The following is a 21330-nucleotide window of genomic DNA, read 5'->3' on the forward strand; positions in this document are numbered from 1 at the left end:
TCCGCTAACCCAGAAATAGTACCTCAGGTTAAGAACTTTGCTTCAGGATGAGAACAGAAATCACGCAGTGGTGGCAGCGGGAGGCCCCATTAGCTAAAGTGGTGCTTCAGGTGAAGAACAGTTTCAGGTTAAGAACGGACCTCCGGAACGAGTTAAGTTCTTAACCCGAGGTACCACTGTATTCTTTCCAGTGCCTTCTTAAATTAATTTTGTTTTGACAAGTGTATCCCTGACATGTAGATCTTGGTGTGCTTCAGTCTTTTTTGTCTTTTTCACGTTGATTTTTAATTATCATTAAATGAATGTTTCCTGTAAACCACAAAGAGATTTTACAACAATCACACAGCATATAAATGCTGTTCAATAAATAACGTGCACCCATGGAGCTTCTCCATGAGAGCAGCAATGCTTGCCAATCAGGGATCCCAGTCACGTGGGAAAGCTGGATGAAAATGAGCAGGCAGAATGTCCTCACGCTAATGCTAAATTTGTGGCTGCTGGGGGAGCGGCATGCAAACATGTTAGACACAACAATAGTGAAGATGTCCTCACCCCCCCCCCTTTCATCTTCTGTATTCACTGAGCACATGGGGTGAAGTGTTCTTTGAAAACTCCTACAGATGCACTAAAAAGAGAGCTGAAAAGTGCTCCCAAAGCTGTGAGCTGCCTTTTGAATGCTACAGGCCTAATTTAACTGCAACTGGGAGGTGGGGGGGGGAATTGCACCAAATTCTGTGAATTATATATGACTCCGAATACAGAGTGTGGATTTCCAAGAGCTGCGTTTGAAGTATGTTTTTCCTTCCCTTCATTTCTGTTTTCTTCTTTTCTAGGCTACAATTAGCCCTCGGGTTTCAAAAATTATAGAAGTGGTGAGGTGAAAACACCCAACACCGAAATGGCAAAAGTTTCTGATGCATAGTTAAAAATAAATACTGTCTTCAGTATTTCAAAATGTCTAACTTAAATATTGTCAGATATTGTTATTTTTAAGATGCGGGTTTCTACGAGTCCCTTCCCCTTTGATTCCCCCAGACCAAATCCTTATTAGACTTACCAGATGATCCAAATACCAAGAAAATTGTCACCAGATTATACTTCAAGAATGCAAGCATTCTCTACTTTAAGAATGCAAGGGTCTTTCAAAATCCACTAACCCCCTTGGGGTCTTCCAGACTTGACAGTTTTCATCATCACTATGAATTCTCATCTTTAGTCTCATCCCAAACCAACGTATGATGTCCTGCCAATCTCCAGAGTTTCCTTTCCACTGGAGTGTTAAAGGTTTCTCCTTCATTTCAAAAAAAAATCACAAGCTAAGAAGACAGTAATTGGTGTTCCTTATCTCAGAATGCTCTAGCTCTATATAGACCAGAGCCTTATAGTGAATCCTATTTCTGACATATTCATCAGGCAAAATCCTAACCCCAGCCCCCAGCCCTCTCGTTCTCTCGTTCAACAGGTTTTGTTGGAAGGAAAAGGCGATAGAGGACCTCACTGCTTCCAAGTAGTCTAACACAAGAGCCTCTTTCCCTCTAGTCTTTCAACAACACTCCAAAAAGGGCACACTGCAGATGCAGAAGGACCCAGACGATCCTTTGCTCTGTGATGTGTGTATTCTTTTAGCCATCACAGCCACCATTGTCCTGAAGGCTGGCAAGCTATTGTTCCGAACGTGTCAGGGGTAGAGGCGGTACAAACATCGCCAATGTCAATCTCAGAGCGAACAACAGCCTAGAGGACAATGCCTCCCTTGACACACACATATCAAGCTGTTTCATTCACTGTTCCCCCTCATTATACATGCCTTTCCATTACCAAAGGACGGTGACCCCAATTCAAGGATTGCTGAGAGATCTGTTCAGCTACCTGACAAGAGCTTCGTTCTCACATTCGATTACTCTGCTTCCTGGAATGGCAGCCAGCTGTAATCTTTGTTTTGCATGCGTTCATGCAGCTGCTTAACCACTGTCCTCCCATTTGACTGTGCTTCAACAGCATACTGCTGCCCAAGCTTGCCAATGATTATTTCAACTTATGATTCATGGACAGGAAAGGGGGGGAGGACACAAATCCAAGGAAGTACCTCTGTGTCGGAGACATTGCCGTTTAGCACCTCAATGTTAGGATCCCTCCAGTCTTCGGTGATGGATGGGATGTAATTGTCTGTAAGAGCATCCCAAACCCTGGAGAGAGAAAAGGCAAGAGGTTGTTAATGGAGAAAAGCTGCCTTGACAACAGGGGTGCACCCCTCAGAGCAATTTGCTCAGCGGGCAGCGTTCAAAAGAGAGCAGGAGGAAAATAAGAGCCACAAAGCCGCCACATCCAGTTCAGCTGAATGGCCCCAGTCGCAAACAATCACTAAACCGCCTACAATGTCCAAGGTGAACACAGTGCTGTAGTTGATCTGAACTGAATTCTCTTTGCTGAGATTGAATTCAAAAATATTAAATGACAGGAGGGGTTCTAATTCAGTTTTAACGTGAAAAATATTCACGTTAACGTGAAAATTCATGTTAACGCAAAAAAAAATGGATGAATGGTCAACAAACAGGCCATACAAAGTGCCCAAAATGGCTAAATTAGGCTACTAAAATGACAAAAGTTTAGGTAATCAGAAGCAGACTTTTGTGTGAAAATGTTCACGTTAACGTGAAACAATGGTTTGGATCAAAAAGGTGCCCTTCTGATAGCAAAAGGTGTCTTTCATATGCAGAAGGGTCCTTTTGCCCCAGCAATGGGCAGAAGGTAGACTGGGATCTACTGGCAGACTCTGGGAGGTTTCCAGTAGATCAGCAAAGGTCTGAGATGTCTGCTATTTTTGGTTGCACAATTGGAACAGACTGGAAGTTCTTACACAACAAACCCACTTCCCCCCTAATTTTGGACTTTTCGCGATAAGGAAAATGACAGAAAAATGCAATCAAAACTAGTCTAACACTTGCTTTGACACAATATCATCTAATCTCCCAGCAAACAAGTTAGAATGAATGCTCTTTAAATAGCTAACCTCATCTAACCTTCCCGCAAAAAAAATGGATGAATGGTCAACAAACAGGCCATACAAAGTGCCCAAAATGGCTAAATTAGGCTACTGAAATGACAAAAGTTTAGGTAATCAGAAGCAGACTTTTGTGTGAAAGCCTGAGCTCAGTTCTGATAATGAAAGCAAATTTATAGGCTCATCATTTCCTCAGGGACATCCAGTTCCTTAATTCTAACTGCATGTCTTTTGTACTTGGCTCTGCCTGACAGAATTTTGGGTTCTAGATCAAACAAGATTCAACTCTGCACATCCCTGTTTCATACCTCATGCAAGAGCATTGTGTGAGGAAAAACAAAACTCAGTCTAACAACTTTCTTCCACTAGCACAAGACAAGAAGCAGGCAAAGATCTGCTACAGAACCACCATATTTTGCAACTAAGCAAACTGTGAGCATAATGAAGTTCTTTAGATGCAGCCAATTGGTTGCAATCATTAAAATGTTTGCTTCCAAACACTCTATTCAGATAAACCCTGCCATTCCAAAAGAGTAGAGTAAACAATAAGTTTTCGTAACAGTACCAGCAGACCAGTCACTATGATTCTTGCTTTAACTGACATGAGAATTGAAGCAGAGAAATCTTGGCATCTTCTGGTTTGATGCCTGATCCCCCAAAGAAGGCAGTAAGGCAGGTCAGGAATTGCAGAACCACAGATAGCTCCAAGTGAGCATCTTGCCCATCAAAGCTTGAGAGCAGGCAGAGCATCTCTAAGATTCTACCCTCAAGGGGAGGGACTATAACCCAGTACATGAATGAATGCTTTTCCTGTCAAATGACAAGCTAAATCCCTGGCATCTCCAGTTGAAATTGTCAAGCAATTGATGTTGGGGAAACACCTTCTGCCCCAAACCCTGTCAATTTGCACCCTTGTTAAAATCAGCTACAGCTAAACCTCTTAGGAGCGCTCAGCCCAAGCTTGCTTTCTTCATTCTTGTATCTGAATTGTTTCCCAGTGACGTCTTCCACCACTAGACCATTCAGTGTGTCATTTTTTGGCAGCATCCCCAAAGCAGATGGCTTGCGGGAAAAGGCTTCTGATAAACTTGAGTGTCACCTGCTGCAAACCAGTCCAAAACCGGACGCTTGGGCCTTGTTACCCAAAGCACGGAACATTCTCTCCAATGTTTAGAACTTCCTGCTTGTTACCTGGCCCTTGCCACCTCTGCTTCTCACACCCCTGCTGCCACCACATGACTTGTTTGCAGTGAAACAGCCCAGTGGCTGCCATGTTTGTTTCTATAGGACGACTACTTTGATCATGCACACATGGGCAAAGTACCATGCCGGACCAGTATGGGCATGGCAGCAGGACCCATATAACACCACACATATAAGGGGGAGCGATATGCTGACCCCAACCTTATATACAACTTGATCACAAGAATTTATCATTTAGGTTATTCTGTCTAGATCCGAGTTTTTCAACCATATGTTGTTGGACTATGACTCCCCTCATCCTCACACAGTTTAACCAGTTATTAGGGATGATGGGAGTTGTAATCCAACAACATTTGGGGCCCAAGGGTGAAGAACATTGGTCTAGATGATGTGGCGAGCTCACCACTGATAACTCATAAATGTGTCATTTCTGTGCACAAGTGGTTATCTTGATGGTATATATAAACAGCTCAGGACCGCAATACCTCAAGGACTGCCTCTTTCCATATGAACCTCTCCAGACCCTGAGATCATCTTCTGAGGCCCTCCTTCGTGTGCCTCCTCCTCGAAAGGTCCAGAGAGTGGCAACACAAGAATGGGCCTTCTCTGCAGTGGCTTCCCATCTGTGGAATACTCTCCCCAGGGAAGTTCGCCTGGCGCCTTCATTATACACCTGTAGGCGCCAGGCAAAAACGTTCCTTTTTAACCAGGCCTTTGGCTGATCTGATTTACATCCAATGCCAGACATATCCATAGTCCGTTTCAGGGGCCGAATTCGGCCCACCGGTCAATTTAAACCGGCCCCCGTGGCAGTATATGTCTTGGGGTGAAATCCCAAAAAAAGCTCAGCAACATCAGTCTTAAGAAAACCTCAACCACTTTGGTCGGCCCTCATGTATGTTCACTTCATTAAATCTGGCAATCTTTGAAAAAAGTTTGGACACCCCTGGATGCCCTTTAAAATGTGTGGGGGGTGCTATTGGGTTGTTGTTTTTATTTTTATTTTGTATTTTGTGGTTTTATATCTTGATCTTATTTTGTGAACTGCCCTGAGACCCCTGGGTATAGGGCGGTATATAAATTTTAATAATGAGGAGGAGGAGGAGGAGGAGGAGGAGGAGGAGGAGGATTGGTATAAGTAGTAGCATTTTTTTTCAGATCATTGTGCCCAGTCAACTACACTGCTGAAGCACCTTCCCAAGCCCTAATACCCAAATGTAGGCTCCCAACCATGCATTCTCCCCTAGGTCTTCAGTGCTTTCATACAAAGCTTGACTAGGACTCTGCAGGTAGCAAGGTCAGAGGCACCAGGTTGCCACCAAAATTGAGGGGGCCGGCAGTCAACGTCACACACATTGTGCACATTTGTGAGGAGGAGCTGGCCACTGGACGCACAATGCACAACATACGCAGGGCCACATCAGGATTGAGGGGGCCCAGCCCCCTTAAAGCTAGTATTGACAGGGCTGAAGTGCCTTCAGTCCCCTAGAGTCGGTGTGTCTGACAGCAGTAGTAAAAAATATGGTTCTACTTGAGTCCCCCTTTAACTTTTAAGTGCCTAAGCTATTCTCTTCTTTAGATGCAGAACCATTAGTAGATGTTTTCTTGTAGGTAAAGGCAAACCAGTCTCTGCCCAAATCTTCTAAGCTTGAGCTGCAGAGACACAGCTCACATTCATCTTTATTGAAGCAATGGCACAAAAAGATTGATGGGAAAGAAGCCCTAGAACAATAATACTAATGAAAATGCATTTGACATGATGTGCCCACTCACACAGGCATTGAAAATATACTCGTGCCTCTTTTTAATTTCCAAATATTTAGCATCCGCAAGCCAAGCTGTTCAGGGTTTAAAAATATATATTCTCATGTAGTTCATCCATGCTGGGACTGCAACTAGGGCAGCTGCTAACACTTCATCCCCAAAAGGAGGAAACACATCACACACCCAAAAGGCAAACATTTACATGCAATTTACACGTGCTAATTTATATGCAGATTTAGAAAGGATTTCTATAATTTAAATAGAAATACAATATATTTCACCAGCGCAGTTGTAAGACATCAATCTTTTAGTATGTCAACATCCTCACTGTGGAACTCCCTGCCGCTTGATATTAGACAGGAACCTTTGCTGTACTGTTTTTTGGTGCCTGCTTAAAACATTTTTGTTTAGGCAAGCCCATCCAAGCCCACAGATGTCGACACGTTTTAATCTCTCTTCCTCTTAATTTTAGTTTTAATGTTTTCAATTAACTATTTTCATAATGGTAATTACCATCTCTTGCAAACCGCTTAGTGGCATATAAATTTTCTTAAATCGGTAAGTGGAGCTGGTGACCTGGAGGCCGACTAAAATTGCTGGGCAGATTAACATAGTACATTTAAGCTTATTCAATGCACATTGAAAACACATGACTTCTCCCAAAGAATCTTGGGAACAGGGGTCTCCTAACAACAACTCTCAGTACCCAACAAATTATCTGGGGGAAGCCATGGCTGTTCAAAAGCGGTATCATAGCACTTTAAATGTGACTGCGGCTGTAGTTTTCTCTAACTCCTACTATTTTTGTTGCTGTTAAACACTTAAAATTTTGGGGAAAGTGGGTTTTTCAAGGACAGATCCAGCTTTGAGGGGACCCTCCTTTTCTATGTCCCCTCCCCACAATGGTCAGCTTTCTGCAGATGCTGGGCGTGCTAAATCCTCACTTGTTGGTTTGTCTTGATTTTTTTTCCCCCTTCCAATGTATTTTTTCTGCTTCTGCGAATTTTAGGGTTCCCTTTAGCGTGCCAGTACCTTCTCTCTTGTTTCCCAGTTGCCCTGTTTTGGCTGCAGAAGCATTACAATTCAGCCTTCATCATATCTCAGCGTCTGAGTTCACAAATCAGTGGCGTAGCCTGGGTTGTCAGCACCCGGGGCAAGGCAAGTAATTTGCATCCCCTAACCCGTGGATTTTAGTAGGGGCAGAGAGCTGCTAGTGCGAGCGCGCCCCCCCCCCAGATGTTGCGCCCGGTGCGGCTGGCCCCCACTGCACCCCCCATGCTACGCCACTGATTACAATTCAGCCTTCATCGTATCTCAGCGTCAGAGTTCACAATTAATATCCATAATCTGCACGTCGATAGAATTCTCCATGATTTTTCTCTTGGTGCTCTTCTTGCCACACAAATTATTAAACTGAGGGACAGATCACACAGCACAGATGACCACTTCCCTCAAACCAGAGGGCTGCACATCGTTTAAATCAGGGGTCAGCAACCTTTTTCAGGCGTGGGCCGGTCCAAACCATGTGGTGGGCCAGACTATATTTGGGGGGGGGGGGTGAACGAATTCCTGTGCCCTACAAATAACCCAGAGATGCGTTTTAAATAAAAGGACACATTCTACTCTTGTAAAAACACACTGATTCCTGCACCGTCCGCGGGCCGGATTGAGAAGGCGATTGGGCCGCATCCAGCCCCTGGGCCTTAGGTTGCCTACCCCTGGTTTAAATGCATCTCATATTATTACACAATCACAATGGTATCTGCATAATATTTGTGCAGACAGCTGATACGGAGGAAGCATCTTCACTGTTTTGACAGCCAAAGCAAACCTAGGATCCTTTTCGTGGAAGGAAGCATAAATTCTCTTTGTTTTGTACTACAACGACCAGATTTTCATTTGCTTTTTCTTTCAGCTGTTGAATCTGTTGCTTCCCTGTTTGGTTCCTTGCAGCTGGCAGAAGTCTCCCCACCCACCCTTGGCTTAACCCCATCAATGTTTTGCCTCTCCTGAATAGACACGTTGTTTACTAGTATAGAGACATATCAGAAGAACCTCATGTTTTCCCAAAACTCAGTTACACAAAATACCTTATTGTCCAATAGGAGTGCTCCCACTCCAGGAGAAATCAGTGAGGAAACACACATCTTTCCCCACGGAACTTTATACCAATGGAACTAGTCCTCATGGAGCAAGCCCCCTCTCTTTTCTTATTACAGTGGTACTTCAGTTCTCGAACGTAATCCATTCCAGAAGACCGTTCAAGTTCCGAAATGTTCGAAAACTGAGACGCCAAAGGGCTGTCAGCAAATTCAATTAAGAAAATTGAAAAACACACAGCAGAAGCCATTCAACTTCTGAGGGACATTCAAAAACGGAAGCAGTTACTTCCAGGTTTTCAGCATTTGGGTTCTGAAACATTTCTCAATGGAAACATTCAAGAACCGAGGTACCACTGTAGTAGTATTATTATTATTATTATTATTATTATTATTATTATTATTATTACAGCAGTCCCTCGGGTTACATACGCTTCAGGTTACATACGCTTCAGGTTACAGACTCCGCTAACCCAGAAATAGTGCTTCAGGTTAAGAACTTTGTTTCAGGATAAGAACAGAAATTGTGCTCCGGTAGCGCGGCGGCAGCGGGAGGCCCCATTAGCTAAAGTGGTGCTTCAGATTAAGAACAGTTTCAGGTTAAGAACGGACCTCCGGAACAATTTAAGTACTTAACTGAGGTACCACTGTACTATTATTATTTATTAAATTTATATACCACCCTATACCCGGGGGTCTCAGGGCAGTTCACAAAATAAAAGCAAGATATGAAACCACAAAATACCTAATAAAAATAAAAACAGCAACCCTTTTCTGAAGTAAGAACAGGGTTGTGTTCGAAGAAAAGGGGTGCTGAAACTCACCTCCCTCGTTCTTGTACAATGGCAATGGCGCCCACCTGAGAGGCGCCAGAACTAAGTTCCAGTGAGTTCCGGCTGAAAAAAAACCCACTGAGTAAGAGCTATGGAAAACACCCACGGACCTCTCATTTCAGATGCAATGACCTTGCTTATTAGCTGAAGTTTGCTGCTTCTGAACCAGCCTGTTTCCAGGAATGCTCACCTCTTCTGATGTTGTGGATATGAGGAATATAGGAAGGGATTGAATCACATCATATAAGAACAGGCCACCAATATATTTGCATTTGCTAATATATATGTGCGCAAATGGAAAGTTAGGAGCAGCTAATAATTTCAATGGAAATGCAACACCTCTCTCCACAGTGCGGAAGATCGTGGTGCTAACTCCTGATAGGCAACTTCAAAGCACCTTCTTGTGGTCCTTTCATCTTCAAAACTTCACCACCCAGACTTGGACCAAACAGCCCATTAACTCCTTCGAATGCAGGACTGTCCTCTGACATCCTTTAAATATATGCTGCTTTTTCATATAATAAATGTCTGGCTCCTCCAGCCACCTCCAGAACTACAGTTCCCAGAGTTCCCAGGCAGCTTTCCCTGGCTGCATCAGGCCAATGGCCCACCCAGCCCAACAGCAACTAAAGCCCATATTTATGTTCTTGTAGTTACTATTAGTCTTTTTCAGTGGTGACTGGTGTCGTGGCACAGGGTCACCCTCTCAACACTGGCATCGTGAAGCTTACTTGGACATAGCAGAGAGTTCAGGCCTGCACAGAGGCATCAGCTAAGCCAACCTAGGGCACCTGTTGTGTCACCTACACACCCCCAAACCCCTGTTGCCCTGAAATCCACAGCTGTATTAGTATTGGGAGAGCGGTTCTGCCCTGCATTTTCCTGCATTTCTTGTACTGGATTTCTATTTAAAGGGACTTGAAGCAGTGGGTGGTAAGCTAAAAATGAAATGAAATATTTCTAATGACATCTTTAGGTGTTTTCCAAACTTCTTACAAAGTACCTTGCAAGGGCAGCATGGCCTGAATGCAGGCAAGGAGGGACTTTCAGTAAATAAATAAGACAATTCGGTAGAGATCAAGAACCTGATTTAAATTAGAGAGCAAAATGAAGAAAAGCACGGGAAGCAGAGGGAAAGAAAGAAAAGGGAGTGGCAGAGAGAGAGAGAGAGAGAGAGAGAGAGAGAGAGAGAGAGAGAGAAAGGGGGTCAACTTGCTCACTTTGGGTTCTAGCCCTGCACACTGCCTGTCTACAGCCTTCAAGAGCAAAAAGGTTTCCTTGGCCTTGTGGTATGGCACTTTCTTCTCTCTTCTTTCAGAAGAGAGGGTTTTTACGTTTACAAATCTGCTCTATGAAGAGCGGGGAGTGATGGCCAAGGGCCAGCCAACCAGCACTCGAGAATGGAAGAAGTGGTTTTATGTGACTGATGCAGAGGCTAGCCAATCAGTGTTGTGCAACTCCAGATTCTGCAGAGAATCAAAATAAAACAGGTTCACTCTAGAGTTTACTTTGGAGAGATGGGAAGATAGTAAAGTTTTTTTTCCTTCTAAATAAGAGCTTACTGCTGACACTATTTACTTCCATACATATACTTAACTTTCTCCAGCTGACCATTGATCTACTTACTCCTCATCCTGCAGATTTTCCTCCTCTTCTTGTATCTGGAGCTGGTTTTTCACAGGGGCCAAGTTTTCAGTTTTGGCATTGTAATTCCGAAAGCAGACATTGAGCTTCTCGTCAAATTCATTGACCAAATCTTCCATGGATTTGAAGCTGATGATCTCAGAGGAGAAGTTCTCAAGCTCAGAAAGGGAGGGGTCTTCCAAATGCCGAGGAGAGGAGCCATAAAAATAATGAGATTTCTCTTCCCTGTCTTCAATGTAGCACGGCCTCAGATCTTCAAACTCTTCATCCAGGCTTACCAGAGGGGCTTCCATCTTAGGTAGCCTAATGGAAGAGGGGAGACTTCTGGAACACAAAGGACATTAATGAGCCAATAGAGTAGACATTCAACGATGCAAGAACACCCCTACAGCCATAGGCATGTGTCATTGTAGCATCAGAAATGAGTTACTCTCTAGGGTAGGAACTTTTCAGAATGGAGCATTTCTGCAACAGCAGCAAATAAGGAGGACCTCAACTCCCTAGTGCTGTGGTGGTATAAACACTAGGATTACAATGGGTTAAGACCCAAACAACCCAGAAGGCATTTCCTGCCCCGTCTCCCCAAAACAGTACTTCTGCCTTGTCAGGATTCAACCTCAATCTGTTAGCCACCATCCATCCTCCAGCCGCCTCCAGACACTCACACAGGACCTTCATCGCCTTCACTGGTTCCAGTTTGAAAGAGAGGTAGAGCTGGGTATCATCTGCATACTGATGAACACCCAGCCCAAACCCCCTGATGATCTCTCCCAGCAGCTGCATGTAGATGTTGAAAAGCATGGGGGAGAGGACAGAACCCTGAAGCACCCCACAAGTGAGAGCCCAGGGGTCTGAACACTCATCCCCCCACCACCACTTTCTGGACACGGCACGGTATGACAGTGCCCCCAGCTCCCAGCTCCTCTAGACGGTCTAGAAGGATTGTCATGCAGAACTGTTAGAACCCAATACTAAGAATTTATCAAGAATGTATAACTTGCTGCTGAAGTGGAATACAATAGATGAGACAGTGAAGTCAGCTATGGTTAAATGGGCACAGGACATAGGTCATGACATTATGTTTGCTGACTGGGAGCAGTTATGGACCACAGGTATTAAATTCACGGCATGTAATGCCTTACGAGAAAACATTATGAAAATGATTTACAGGTGGTACATGACCCCAGTCAAGCTTGCGAAGATTTATCATCTGCCCAATAACAAATGTTGGAAATGTAAAGAGACGGAAGGTACCTTTTTCCACCTTTGGTGGACCTGCCCAAAGATTAAGGCCTTCTGGGAAATGATTTATAATGAGATTAAGAAAGTGCTTAAGTGCACCTTTAACAAGAAACCAGAGGCATTTCTCTTGGGTATGGTCGGCCAGCTGGTGCTGAAGAAGGATAAGAATTTCTTTTTGTACGCTACTACGGCAGCAAGGATTCTTCTAGCAAAGTATTGGAAGACACAAGAGTTACCCACGCTGGAGGAATGGCAGGCGAAAGTGATTGACTTTATGGGACTGGCAGAAATGACCGGCAGAATCCGCGACCAAGAGAAAGAGACTGTGGAAGAAGACTGGAAGAAGTTTAAGATGTATCTTAAGAATTATTATAAAATTGAGGAGTGCTAAAACGCTGAGGGAAAGGAAGACGTAGAATTGCAGCGGCAAACTGTGTTTAATTTTAGGGTGGAATTGAAAAGGAGAATGAATTTATATTTAATTGGCTAAGAAGGGTTGCTGAATAATGGTTTAAAATCAAGGATGCAAAAAGGGGAAGGTATGGGGAAGTCCGGGAAAAGAGGGTTATGGAAATAAGGTAAAGAAAATATGATTTTTTGTGTTTGTTTTTATGTTGTTTTTGTGTATGTTAAAAATTTGGAAATTAATAAAAATTTTATTTTAAAAAAAAAAATAGAAGGATTGTCATGACCAGTGATGTCAAAGGCCTCTGAGAGATCCAGCAGGACAGCTTTCACCTCAGTCCCAGGCCTGCCGGGTTAAAACAACAACATGGTCCATAAAGGATATTACTCCAGCAATCGCTCAGCTTGCTTCTAAATGACCATTGGGTCCAGTTGTGGCCGACTCTGGGGTTGCGGAGCTCGTCTCGCTTTATTGGCCGAGGGAGCCGACGTACAGCTTTCAGGTCATGTGGCCAGCATGACTAAGCCACTTCTGGCGAACCAGAGCAGCGCACAGAAACACCGTTTACCTTCCTGCCGGAGCGCTACCTATTTATCTACTTGCACTTTGACGTGCTTTCAAACTGCTAGGTTGGCAGGAGCAGGGACCGAGCAACAGGAGCTCACCCCGTCGCGGGGATTCGAACCGCCAACCTTCTGATCGGCAAGTCCTAGGCTCTGTGGTTTAACCCACAGCGCCACCCGCGTCTCTTGCTTCCAAATATCCTGCTTTAATTTGCTACATTTTTGCCTCGTCACCCAGTCTGAACCAACTCGGTTTCCAAAGTGTGCTGTTAAGCACTTTGGATATTACAACCTTTAAAATGAGTTCATCGCAGCAACATGGGATGCAGCTAGAGATCAGGCCTCCTTATCCGATCTAAAAGAAAGCTGCCCATTTCCCTGCTGTTTCTAGCTAGCCGTGGTTGCTGGTGGGTGGACAGCAGCCCAAGCTCTTCTGGGTTAAATCTTCTCCATTGTCACAAAAGCCATTACAAATGCGAAGAATCATTTGACCGTCGCTCCGTTTCTGTGACAACCCCGCGCAGCACAAAGAAGCAACTGTTGCTGCCATTTGGGGAGGGGATCTGCATGTCATTTTAAAGCATTCCACAGCTATCCTAAAAGCTGAGCACAAGGGGATGGTAAATGCTTTATTATTTGATGCCTATAGCTCAGAGTGGTGTGCATATGGGCCTTCTACTTCCAGACCAGGCCTTAGACTAGGAGTGGGAGAGAAAATAAGATTCAGATCCCATTGAAAGGCAAGCCTACCTAATTCACACTTCCCAAAACAAGACGTGGACTGAAACACAATCCATCCTTCAAATTTGCACTTCTCTGAATTTTGCAATGCCGAGTAATGTGTACAAAAATGCATATACTAAAGCAGGGGTCAGCAAACTTTTTCAGCAGGGAGCCAGTCCCTCAGACCTTGTGGGAGGCCAGACTATGTTTTGGAGGGGGGAAATGGACGAATAACCCAGAGATGCATTTTAAATAAAAGGACCATCCGCAGGCCAGATTTAGAAGGCAGTTGGGCCAGATCTGGCGCCCAGGTCTTAGTTTGCCTACCCATGTACTAAAGGGTTTGGTGTGCACATGAATGCATATATGAGTGAAAACAACATACAAAAATTGGGGGAAATTGTCTTGCAAAAATGTATATATTAGGGGAAATGACAAGGGAATAATAGAACTCCAGAGTTGGAAGGGGACCACGAGGGTCCTCTAGTCCAGTGTTTCCCAACCTTGTGCCTCCAGCTGTTTTTGGACTACAATTCCCATCATCCCTTGCCACTGTTCTTGCTAGTCAGAGATGATGGGAGTTGTAGTTCAAAAACAGCTGGAGGCACAAGGTTGGGAAACACTGCTCTAGTCCAACCCTCTGCAGTGAAGGAATCTTTTGCCCAATGTTGGGATCGAACCCACGACCCGGAGATGAAGAGTCTCATTCATACAAAAATGCTGATGAATTTTCACGCACACTACTAAAAACACACATAAATTGATGTGGAAATGTGGGGAACTGAACCTAAAATTGTGGGGCGGCAGGAAAGGGGGAGAGATGAGAAACGTAAGAGAAACTGAAAGTGACATATTCAGCTATTCCTACTTTGGACCAAGGATGGGAACATTGTAAGCTTGCTAGGACAGATTAGCCAGACTGACATTTTTAAGAGAGAGAGAGGGGGGGAAGATTTATAGACTGCTTCGTCACAAAACTCTCAAAGCTGTATACATTATAGAGCCAGTGTGGTGTAGTGATTAAGAGCGGTGGACTCGTAATCCGGTGAACCGGGTTCACTTCCCTGCTCCTCCACATGCAGCTGCTGGGTGACCTTGGGCTAGTCCCACTTCTCTGAAGTCTCTCAGCCCCACTCACCTCACAGAGTGTTGGTTGTGGGGGAGGAAGGGAAAAGGAGATTGTTAGCTGCTTTGAGATTCCTTAGGGTAGTGATAAAGCGGGGTATCAAATCCAAACGCTTTGTCGTCTTATAAATCCCACACCTGTCTACCAGAGGCAAATGGGGCACTGCCCCACCAACATCAGTCCACTCCCAGCCACCTCCGACCTTCGCGTCTCCTTTCTTACAATTCCCCAGTAGGTAGGCCTGGCTGCCAACTTCCTCCTCCTGAGTCCAAGTTTTTCCTTTTTAGAATTCAGTTAAGAGCAGTGGTTCTCAACCTGTGGGTCCCCAGATGTTGTTGGACTACAACTCCCACCATCCCTGAGCCCTGGCCTTGCTAGCTAGGGGTGATGGGAGTTGTAGTTCAACAACATCTGGGGACCCACAGGTTGAGAAAGGCTGGTTTAGAGGGACTTAAACAGAGACAGGTCCTTCTAAACTCAATGGGACTTACTTGCAGGGAAGCGTGTAAAGGACCACAGTCCATTCACGCTGCACTTTTGATGGACCTTACAGTGGTACCTCGGGTTAAGTACTTAATTCGTTCCAGAGGTTCGTACTTAACCTGAAACTGTTCTTAACCTGAAGCACCACTTTAGCTAATGGGGCCTCCCATTGCTGCCACGCCGCCGGAGCACAATTTCTGTTCTCATCCTGAAGCAAAGTTCTTAACCCGAGGTACTATTTCTGGGTTAACGGAGTTTGTAACCTGAAGCGTATGGAACCTGAAGCGTATGGAACCCGAGGTACCACTGCATTTCCAAGAAAGAGTTCTGGAGACTGAAGTTTACCCCTCGCAGGGTTACTGTTCCCAGCAATCCTTAGCAAATGACAGCGCCCAGAATTCTTTGGGGGGGGGGAATGTGCTTGGAAGGCATTCAGGAGTTCGCTTCAGCCAAGTGTTTATTATTACAAAAGGCTCTGTGCCAAGACACCTGCATTCTAATCCGTAACACCGCTCCATGTCTTGTTCCCCTTCCAGCCCACCCGCAACAATAGCTGTTCTCTGCCTTGCATCAGAAACCTTTATTATTCCAGTCCTGAACTCTTTCACACAGCTCCTGCCAACAACTAGGAAGGGGACAGAGAGAGAGAGATTTTATCCATTCACCTCTGTTATGCATAGAGGCCAAGACATCCTCAGCTCTCTCGCCACCACCTCCCCACCCCTGGCCACTGACCTTCCTGGCCCCTTGATCTTTAATTTTATCTACCTTCGTCTTGAATTCCCATAAAAGGGCCCCTCGCCAGTAGCAATGACCTCCAATTCCAAGGGGACACATGGCTTCTGGGCAGGCAGTGGAGCAGAAGCAGGGCTTCCGATGCGCTGCTTCATTTCACTGCTCAAATTCCCTTTGGCCCAACGCGATGCGACAGAAGCAAACTGAAGGTGGAAGTCAAAGGATAAGCGGAAAGCGGAAAATATTTCCATGAAATCGCCACCGGTTCCTCCCTGCTTTCCACTTTGACAAGCTCCCAAGTACTGAGAGAGGGAGAGCATCTGCTTAGCAAAGCAGGTCACAGGTTCGAATCCCTGCATCTCCAGGTAGGGCCGAGATCCAGTCTGAAAACCCAGGAAGGCACTGCCAGACAATTTTCAATTTTTTATTCTGTATGTATGTATGTATAATTTCTATACTGCCCTGTACCCAAAGGTCTCTGTGCTGGTCCAGGGGGGAGGTTACCGTGGGGCGAGGTCCAGGACCTGAGTTGAGGGTCGGCAGACAGTCCTCCTCGGGCGAAACGGGGTCCACAGCGAGAAGCCGGGCAAGGACAGGCACTCTGGGGGAACAGGACTGGATGCTGGCCAAAACAGCTCTTCAACGACGTTGCTCCCGCAACCTGGGACCGGGCTGACTGGCCTTTATCTTCTCTGAGGCCAGGGGCGGTCCCGGCCCCCAGGAGACCCACTTCTCCTGGCCTTAATGCAAGCACTCCTCCTGGGAGAAACCAGTTCCCTTCACCTCTCTGCCCTGAGCCTCTGCAGTTCAGGAGAGGCTGAAGGGTTACTGGGCCCAGGGGGAGACTCACCTGCAGGCACTGAGTCCTCAACCACCTCTGGAGCCAGAGTGGATTCACCTGGTGCCTGCTCCTGAGGATCCGGCACAGGTGCAGGCGCTTCAGAATCAAGGCCCTGCCCCAGTTCAGCCGGCCCTGGAGGCGGGGACTCCTGTACAGGCTGGGATTCCTCCGGTTCAGCCTCTGAATCGGATTCCCAGGCCATCACAGTCTCAGGGCGGTTCACATAAAATATCAAATACATAAAATCAAAACATAACCAACAACCCAATAAAAAAAAACCCCAAAGAGCCAGCATTCTTAAAAAGGGTATAGGATGTAGATCAAGTCAGGCAAAGGCCTGGTTGAAAAGGAATGTTTTTGCCTGGCACCTAACGGTGATTAGTGAAGGCGCCAGGCGAATTTGCCTGGGGAGAGCATTCCACAGATGGGGAGCCACCACAGAGAAGGCCTGTTCTCGTGTTGCCACCCTCCTGACCTCTCGAGGAGGAGGCACACGAAGGGGGGGGGCTCAGAAGATGATCTCAGGGGCCGGGTAGGTTCATATGGGAAGAGGCAGTCCCTGAGGTATTGTGGTCCTGGGCCATTTAAGACTTTATACGTCAAAACCAGCACTTTGAATTGGGCCCGGAAACTAATCAGTAGCCAGTGCAGTTGGACCAGGATGGGTGTAATATGCTCAAACCAGCATGCTCCGTGAGCAACCTGGCCACTGAATTCTGCACCAGCTGAAGTTTCCGAACCCTATGCACGTTCAGGTGTGGGAGTTTTCGGCCCTGCAGATGTTGCTGAGCAAAAGCAAGCATCATACCCCTCTCTACGCTCCATCTCAGAATGGAAGAGGCATTTTCAGAGTTCCGGGACACAATCCAGCCTGACAAAAGTCTTAGGGTTGTAAAGCAGAGCCAGAGAGGCCTGTGGGCCGGGGGCAAAGGGGTGCAGCCTGGAGAGATTTCCAAGGGCCAAACAGACAGGCCTGGAGAGCCACCTTAAGACCCAGGCCAGAGGTTCCGCTCCGGGTGTCAAAGCAGCTAGCTACGTCTCTGCGTTTGACTCCCGGAACTGTTCGAAAACCAAGGCACAGCTTCCAATTGGCTGCAGGAGCTTCCTGCACTCAATTGGAAGCCGCAGAAGCCACATCGGACGTTTGGCTTCCAAAAAATGTTTGCAAACCAGAACACTTACTTCTGGGTTTGCCGCGTTCAAGAGCCGATTTGTTCGGGAGCCAAGCCATTCAAGAACCAAGGTACCATTGTTGTAGCTGTCGAGGAAATGGCAGCTTCTTTCAGCTTCTGCCTTCTGGAAGACTAAGACTAGCCGCCTGAGAAACAGTTTCTATCCAAATGCGATTTTGGTTTTAAACGCAGTGGAAGGTAGTCTCTGTGGGAGTATATTGTATTTAATTCAGAGTTTTTAGGGGGTTAACCAGGCTAGGATAACTGGGATAGCAGCCTTGTTGGTTTCTGAATGTCTGGTGTAGATTTTTTTCAATTTCGTTGTTCTGTATGAGACAATGACAATAAAGATATCGTATCGTATAGTATCGTATCGTAAACTCACAGCAAGAAGGGAGGCAACAGTCAGAGATGGGAACCCACTGGGGATATTTTGCCCAAGTTCCCCTTCCTAGAAGTCTGAAGCCAGCCCTGGTCCAGTTCTTTGCCACAAAGGCAGGCCTCCTTGATATCCACCCATTTAGAGCTCTTGCTGTCAAACTTACAACTTGGTCATGCTGCAGTGGAGGAAGGGCCATAGCCGAAAGAGAGAGGGAGAGAGAGAGAGAGAGAGAGAGAGAGAGAGAGAGAGAGAGAGAGAGAGAGCTACTGCTTTGCATGCAGGAAGGCTCCAGGTTCAGTCCCTATCAACTCCACGTATGTGCTTGTAGCCCTACACATCGACAGACACTCAGTTCAGACAACACAGAGCTGACTTCGCTCCCAGTGTTACTTATATCACAGAGAGCCGACACTCTGCATGATGCTACCCTTAAGAAAAACTCTTCCAGATGACTCATGCAAGCAAGCCCAGCCACGTGCTACTACAAGGGAAGGCAATGGGCCTGCCCAATCTCCTGGGCCTGGAGGAAAATTCCACGCAGACCTCAAATACAATCATCAGCCAACCCACTGTGAGCAAAGTTCATCCCCTGAGCTTGCTGAAATACAAGAGTCGCCATTTTTTTGCAACTCAAATCAGAAAATGTCAGTGGGCATGTAGTTAAGACTGGGCGTCACCCTTCCCCCTCCAACATTTCATAGACCCAGCCAGGGGCATGTTTTTATCATCCTCCTCTCACACCAAGTTGAGTTCCCTCTCTGCCAGTTTCGCCTTGCAGGAGATTCTACTCCATCAGTTAAATGCTGCATCAATTTCCCCTAGATATGCTGGGGGGTCAGAGAGAGAAATATATCCATGATCCTACAGCAGCTCAGTGACAGTTCAAAATATACCTTGACAACTGCAGGATAGTGAATGATAGCTGGAATACTGCATGATGCTTTAATGTTTGCGTCCCATTTATGTTTCCACTCCCCCCCAAACAGGAAGTTTAACTTCTGAGGTCTCTGGGGAGGGAGCTGAACTCTGAAGAATTACAACTCTAGCAATTTACACGAAAATTTTTAGCAACCCTAAAAAAGTAAACAAAAAAAAAACCAAAAAAAACAACTAGGACAAAAAATAGGGAAGGTAAATTATCAGGGGAGGGTACTACCGGAAAACAGAGAGTATCCCATAAAAGAGAGGCACTTGATGCATCTGGGGCCGTCTGCTCCCCCCCACCCCATAACTTTTTGATTGCCACAACAAACCTGCAAGGTCCATCACTGTTATTCCCATTATACAGAGCAGGAACTGGGAAACAGGCCTCAAGTCTCCCAGTTCGTGACCTGATGGCTACTACATTGACCCAGCCATGCCACCCAACACCACCCAGTCAATTGGACCGCTCTGTAAGACGCATGCTCTGTAAATGTTGGGTGTCAGGCCCAGAGGTCGAGATGTGAGGTAGGTGCTTTGTGCTCTATTGTCCCGTCATCCTCAGACCACCTCTCCAAATGTGCTCTCCTTGCAGAACATAGAGGCCTCCCCTGGGAATATGTCCGAGGCCACAGAGTACGAGAGGTCACCTTGTTTCGTGAGCCAGCCAAGCAACGCAGATATATAACAAAGCCCTTTCCCAATGCTGATCTTGGAAAATGCATGAGCACCATGCCCAATGCCCCTTCCTTTTTGCCTACACAGCATCCTTCGGTAAAGAGACACAACCTGCCTCCCCTTGCCTGCCCACGCGAACACCCTCCTGCCACAAACACACCAGCAACGCCCGTCTCTGCACACCACACAAACTTGCTCTTCTTCCTTAGCTGCACCACAAAACACACTTCACTAGCAGGGCATTGCAGCTCCCTTCCCAACGCTGGAGGAAAACTATAGCAGTTCGCCATTCCCCACACATGCTCAGCAATGCTACGAGCCAGACGCCCTGTATATATCCGCCGTCTCCTCTGACTGCCTAAATGTCAAGGAGCATCCACAAAAAGAATTCCCCTCTTACATGCAGTATTGTAAACAGAACCTTCATTGCCTTGGTAGCAGAAGCATGGGCGGGTTTTTTTGTTTTTGTTTCTTTGCAATTCCCCTCCAACGCAATCCTCTTTGTCTCGTGCAAAGTACACCCTGCCACATCTCCCAGTCCCTTTGCTCAAGGTCCCAGTCAGGCTCCTGTGCGTACACATGCACACAGATTATCCACCTGTACACACAACTCCTCTCACACCATATACACGAATGCAGAAACCTCTTCTCTCTTTCCAAACAAGCAAGCAATCTTCAGGCGCACGCACTGCTTTCTCCTTAGTCCGACAAGCACAGCTGTGCATGTGCACATATGCAATTGTTCGGCTCCCTCCCTTCCCAAGCAGCAATGTTGTTCCATCCAAGCGGCAAAGCTGTCACCTCCAGCTTTGGAAATACAGTATGACGTTGGCCTGGCCTTTCGCATGAGACAATAGAAAAGGGCTGCTTAGAAACCCTAGCACATGAGCATTATCTCCAGCATTATCCCAACCTCCCCCATCCCACCCCACCCCAATGCCCACAAATACACACCTGAGTGTGGCAGCAACTCTGCTCTTAGCTCAACATCCCATCTGATGGGTCCAGATGACAGAAAGGAGAGGAGGAGGAGGAGACAGGGAGAAAACCAAAAATTATTAGGAGAGCCTGCTGGCAGCTGCCTGCCTGCCTGCCTGCCTGTCCAGGAACAGTGCTATTCCCAGCCACTCCACTGCCTCCCTTCTCTGCAGAGCTCGAAAAAGCTGTGGGCTCAGCCTCCCTCATCAATATGCAGTAGCTCCAAGGCAGTGACACCAACAACACAGTAGCCTCCGATCCAGATTCCAGGCCCCTCTAAAGGCTACACGGGAGCCAAGGCGCTCTGAGAAGGGGGGCTGACTGCTCCATAGATGCTCACTGAGATCACAAAGGGCAGCCAATTGGGGGAAGGCATTCGCAGCCAGCCCCCCCTGCAATCTTTATCCAAACGCTGAGTCCTGATCAGGCAGTCAACACAACGCTGACAGTGCCCCGTTCCCAGCAGTCTTGCCTTTCTCGTATTGAGATGATGGAGTCATCTCAGTACAAAGGAATATTCTCAGCAGCACCAGAGG

At 46.3% G+C, this 21330-nt stretch overlaps 1 protein-coding gene across 4 annotated transcripts in view; it reads right to left on the reverse strand.

Annotated features, from left to right (window-relative positions):
• FEZ1 (fasciculation and elongation protein zeta 1) overlaps positions 1 to 21330 on the reverse strand; it is a 55298-nt gene extending 33968 nt beyond the window's left edge. Inside the window, exons 1-3 of one of the 4 annotated variants that reach the window (XM_079955179.1) lie at positions 20771 to 21330; positions 10527 to 10868; positions 2087 to 2186 (exon numbers count right to left, since the gene is read on the reverse strand). In XM_079955179.1, coding sequence (XP_079811305.1) covers positions 2087 to 2186; positions 10527 to 10837 — 411 coding nt within the window. In that variant the 5' untranslated portion in view covers positions 10838 to 10868; positions 20771 to 21330. Of the gene's footprint in view, positions 1 to 2086; positions 2187 to 10526; positions 10869 to 20414; positions 20660 to 20770 lie in introns of those variants that run through there. The other 3 variants (XM_079955181.1, XM_079955182.1, XM_079955180.1) reach the window with 3 other exon arrangements.

The sequence above is a fragment of the Podarcis cretensis genome (assembly GCF_951804945.1).
Source record: "Podarcis cretensis genome assembly, chromosome: 15".
NCBI classification, from domain to species: domain Eukaryota; kingdom Metazoa; phylum Chordata; class Lepidosauria; order Squamata; family Lacertidae; genus Podarcis; species Podarcis cretensis.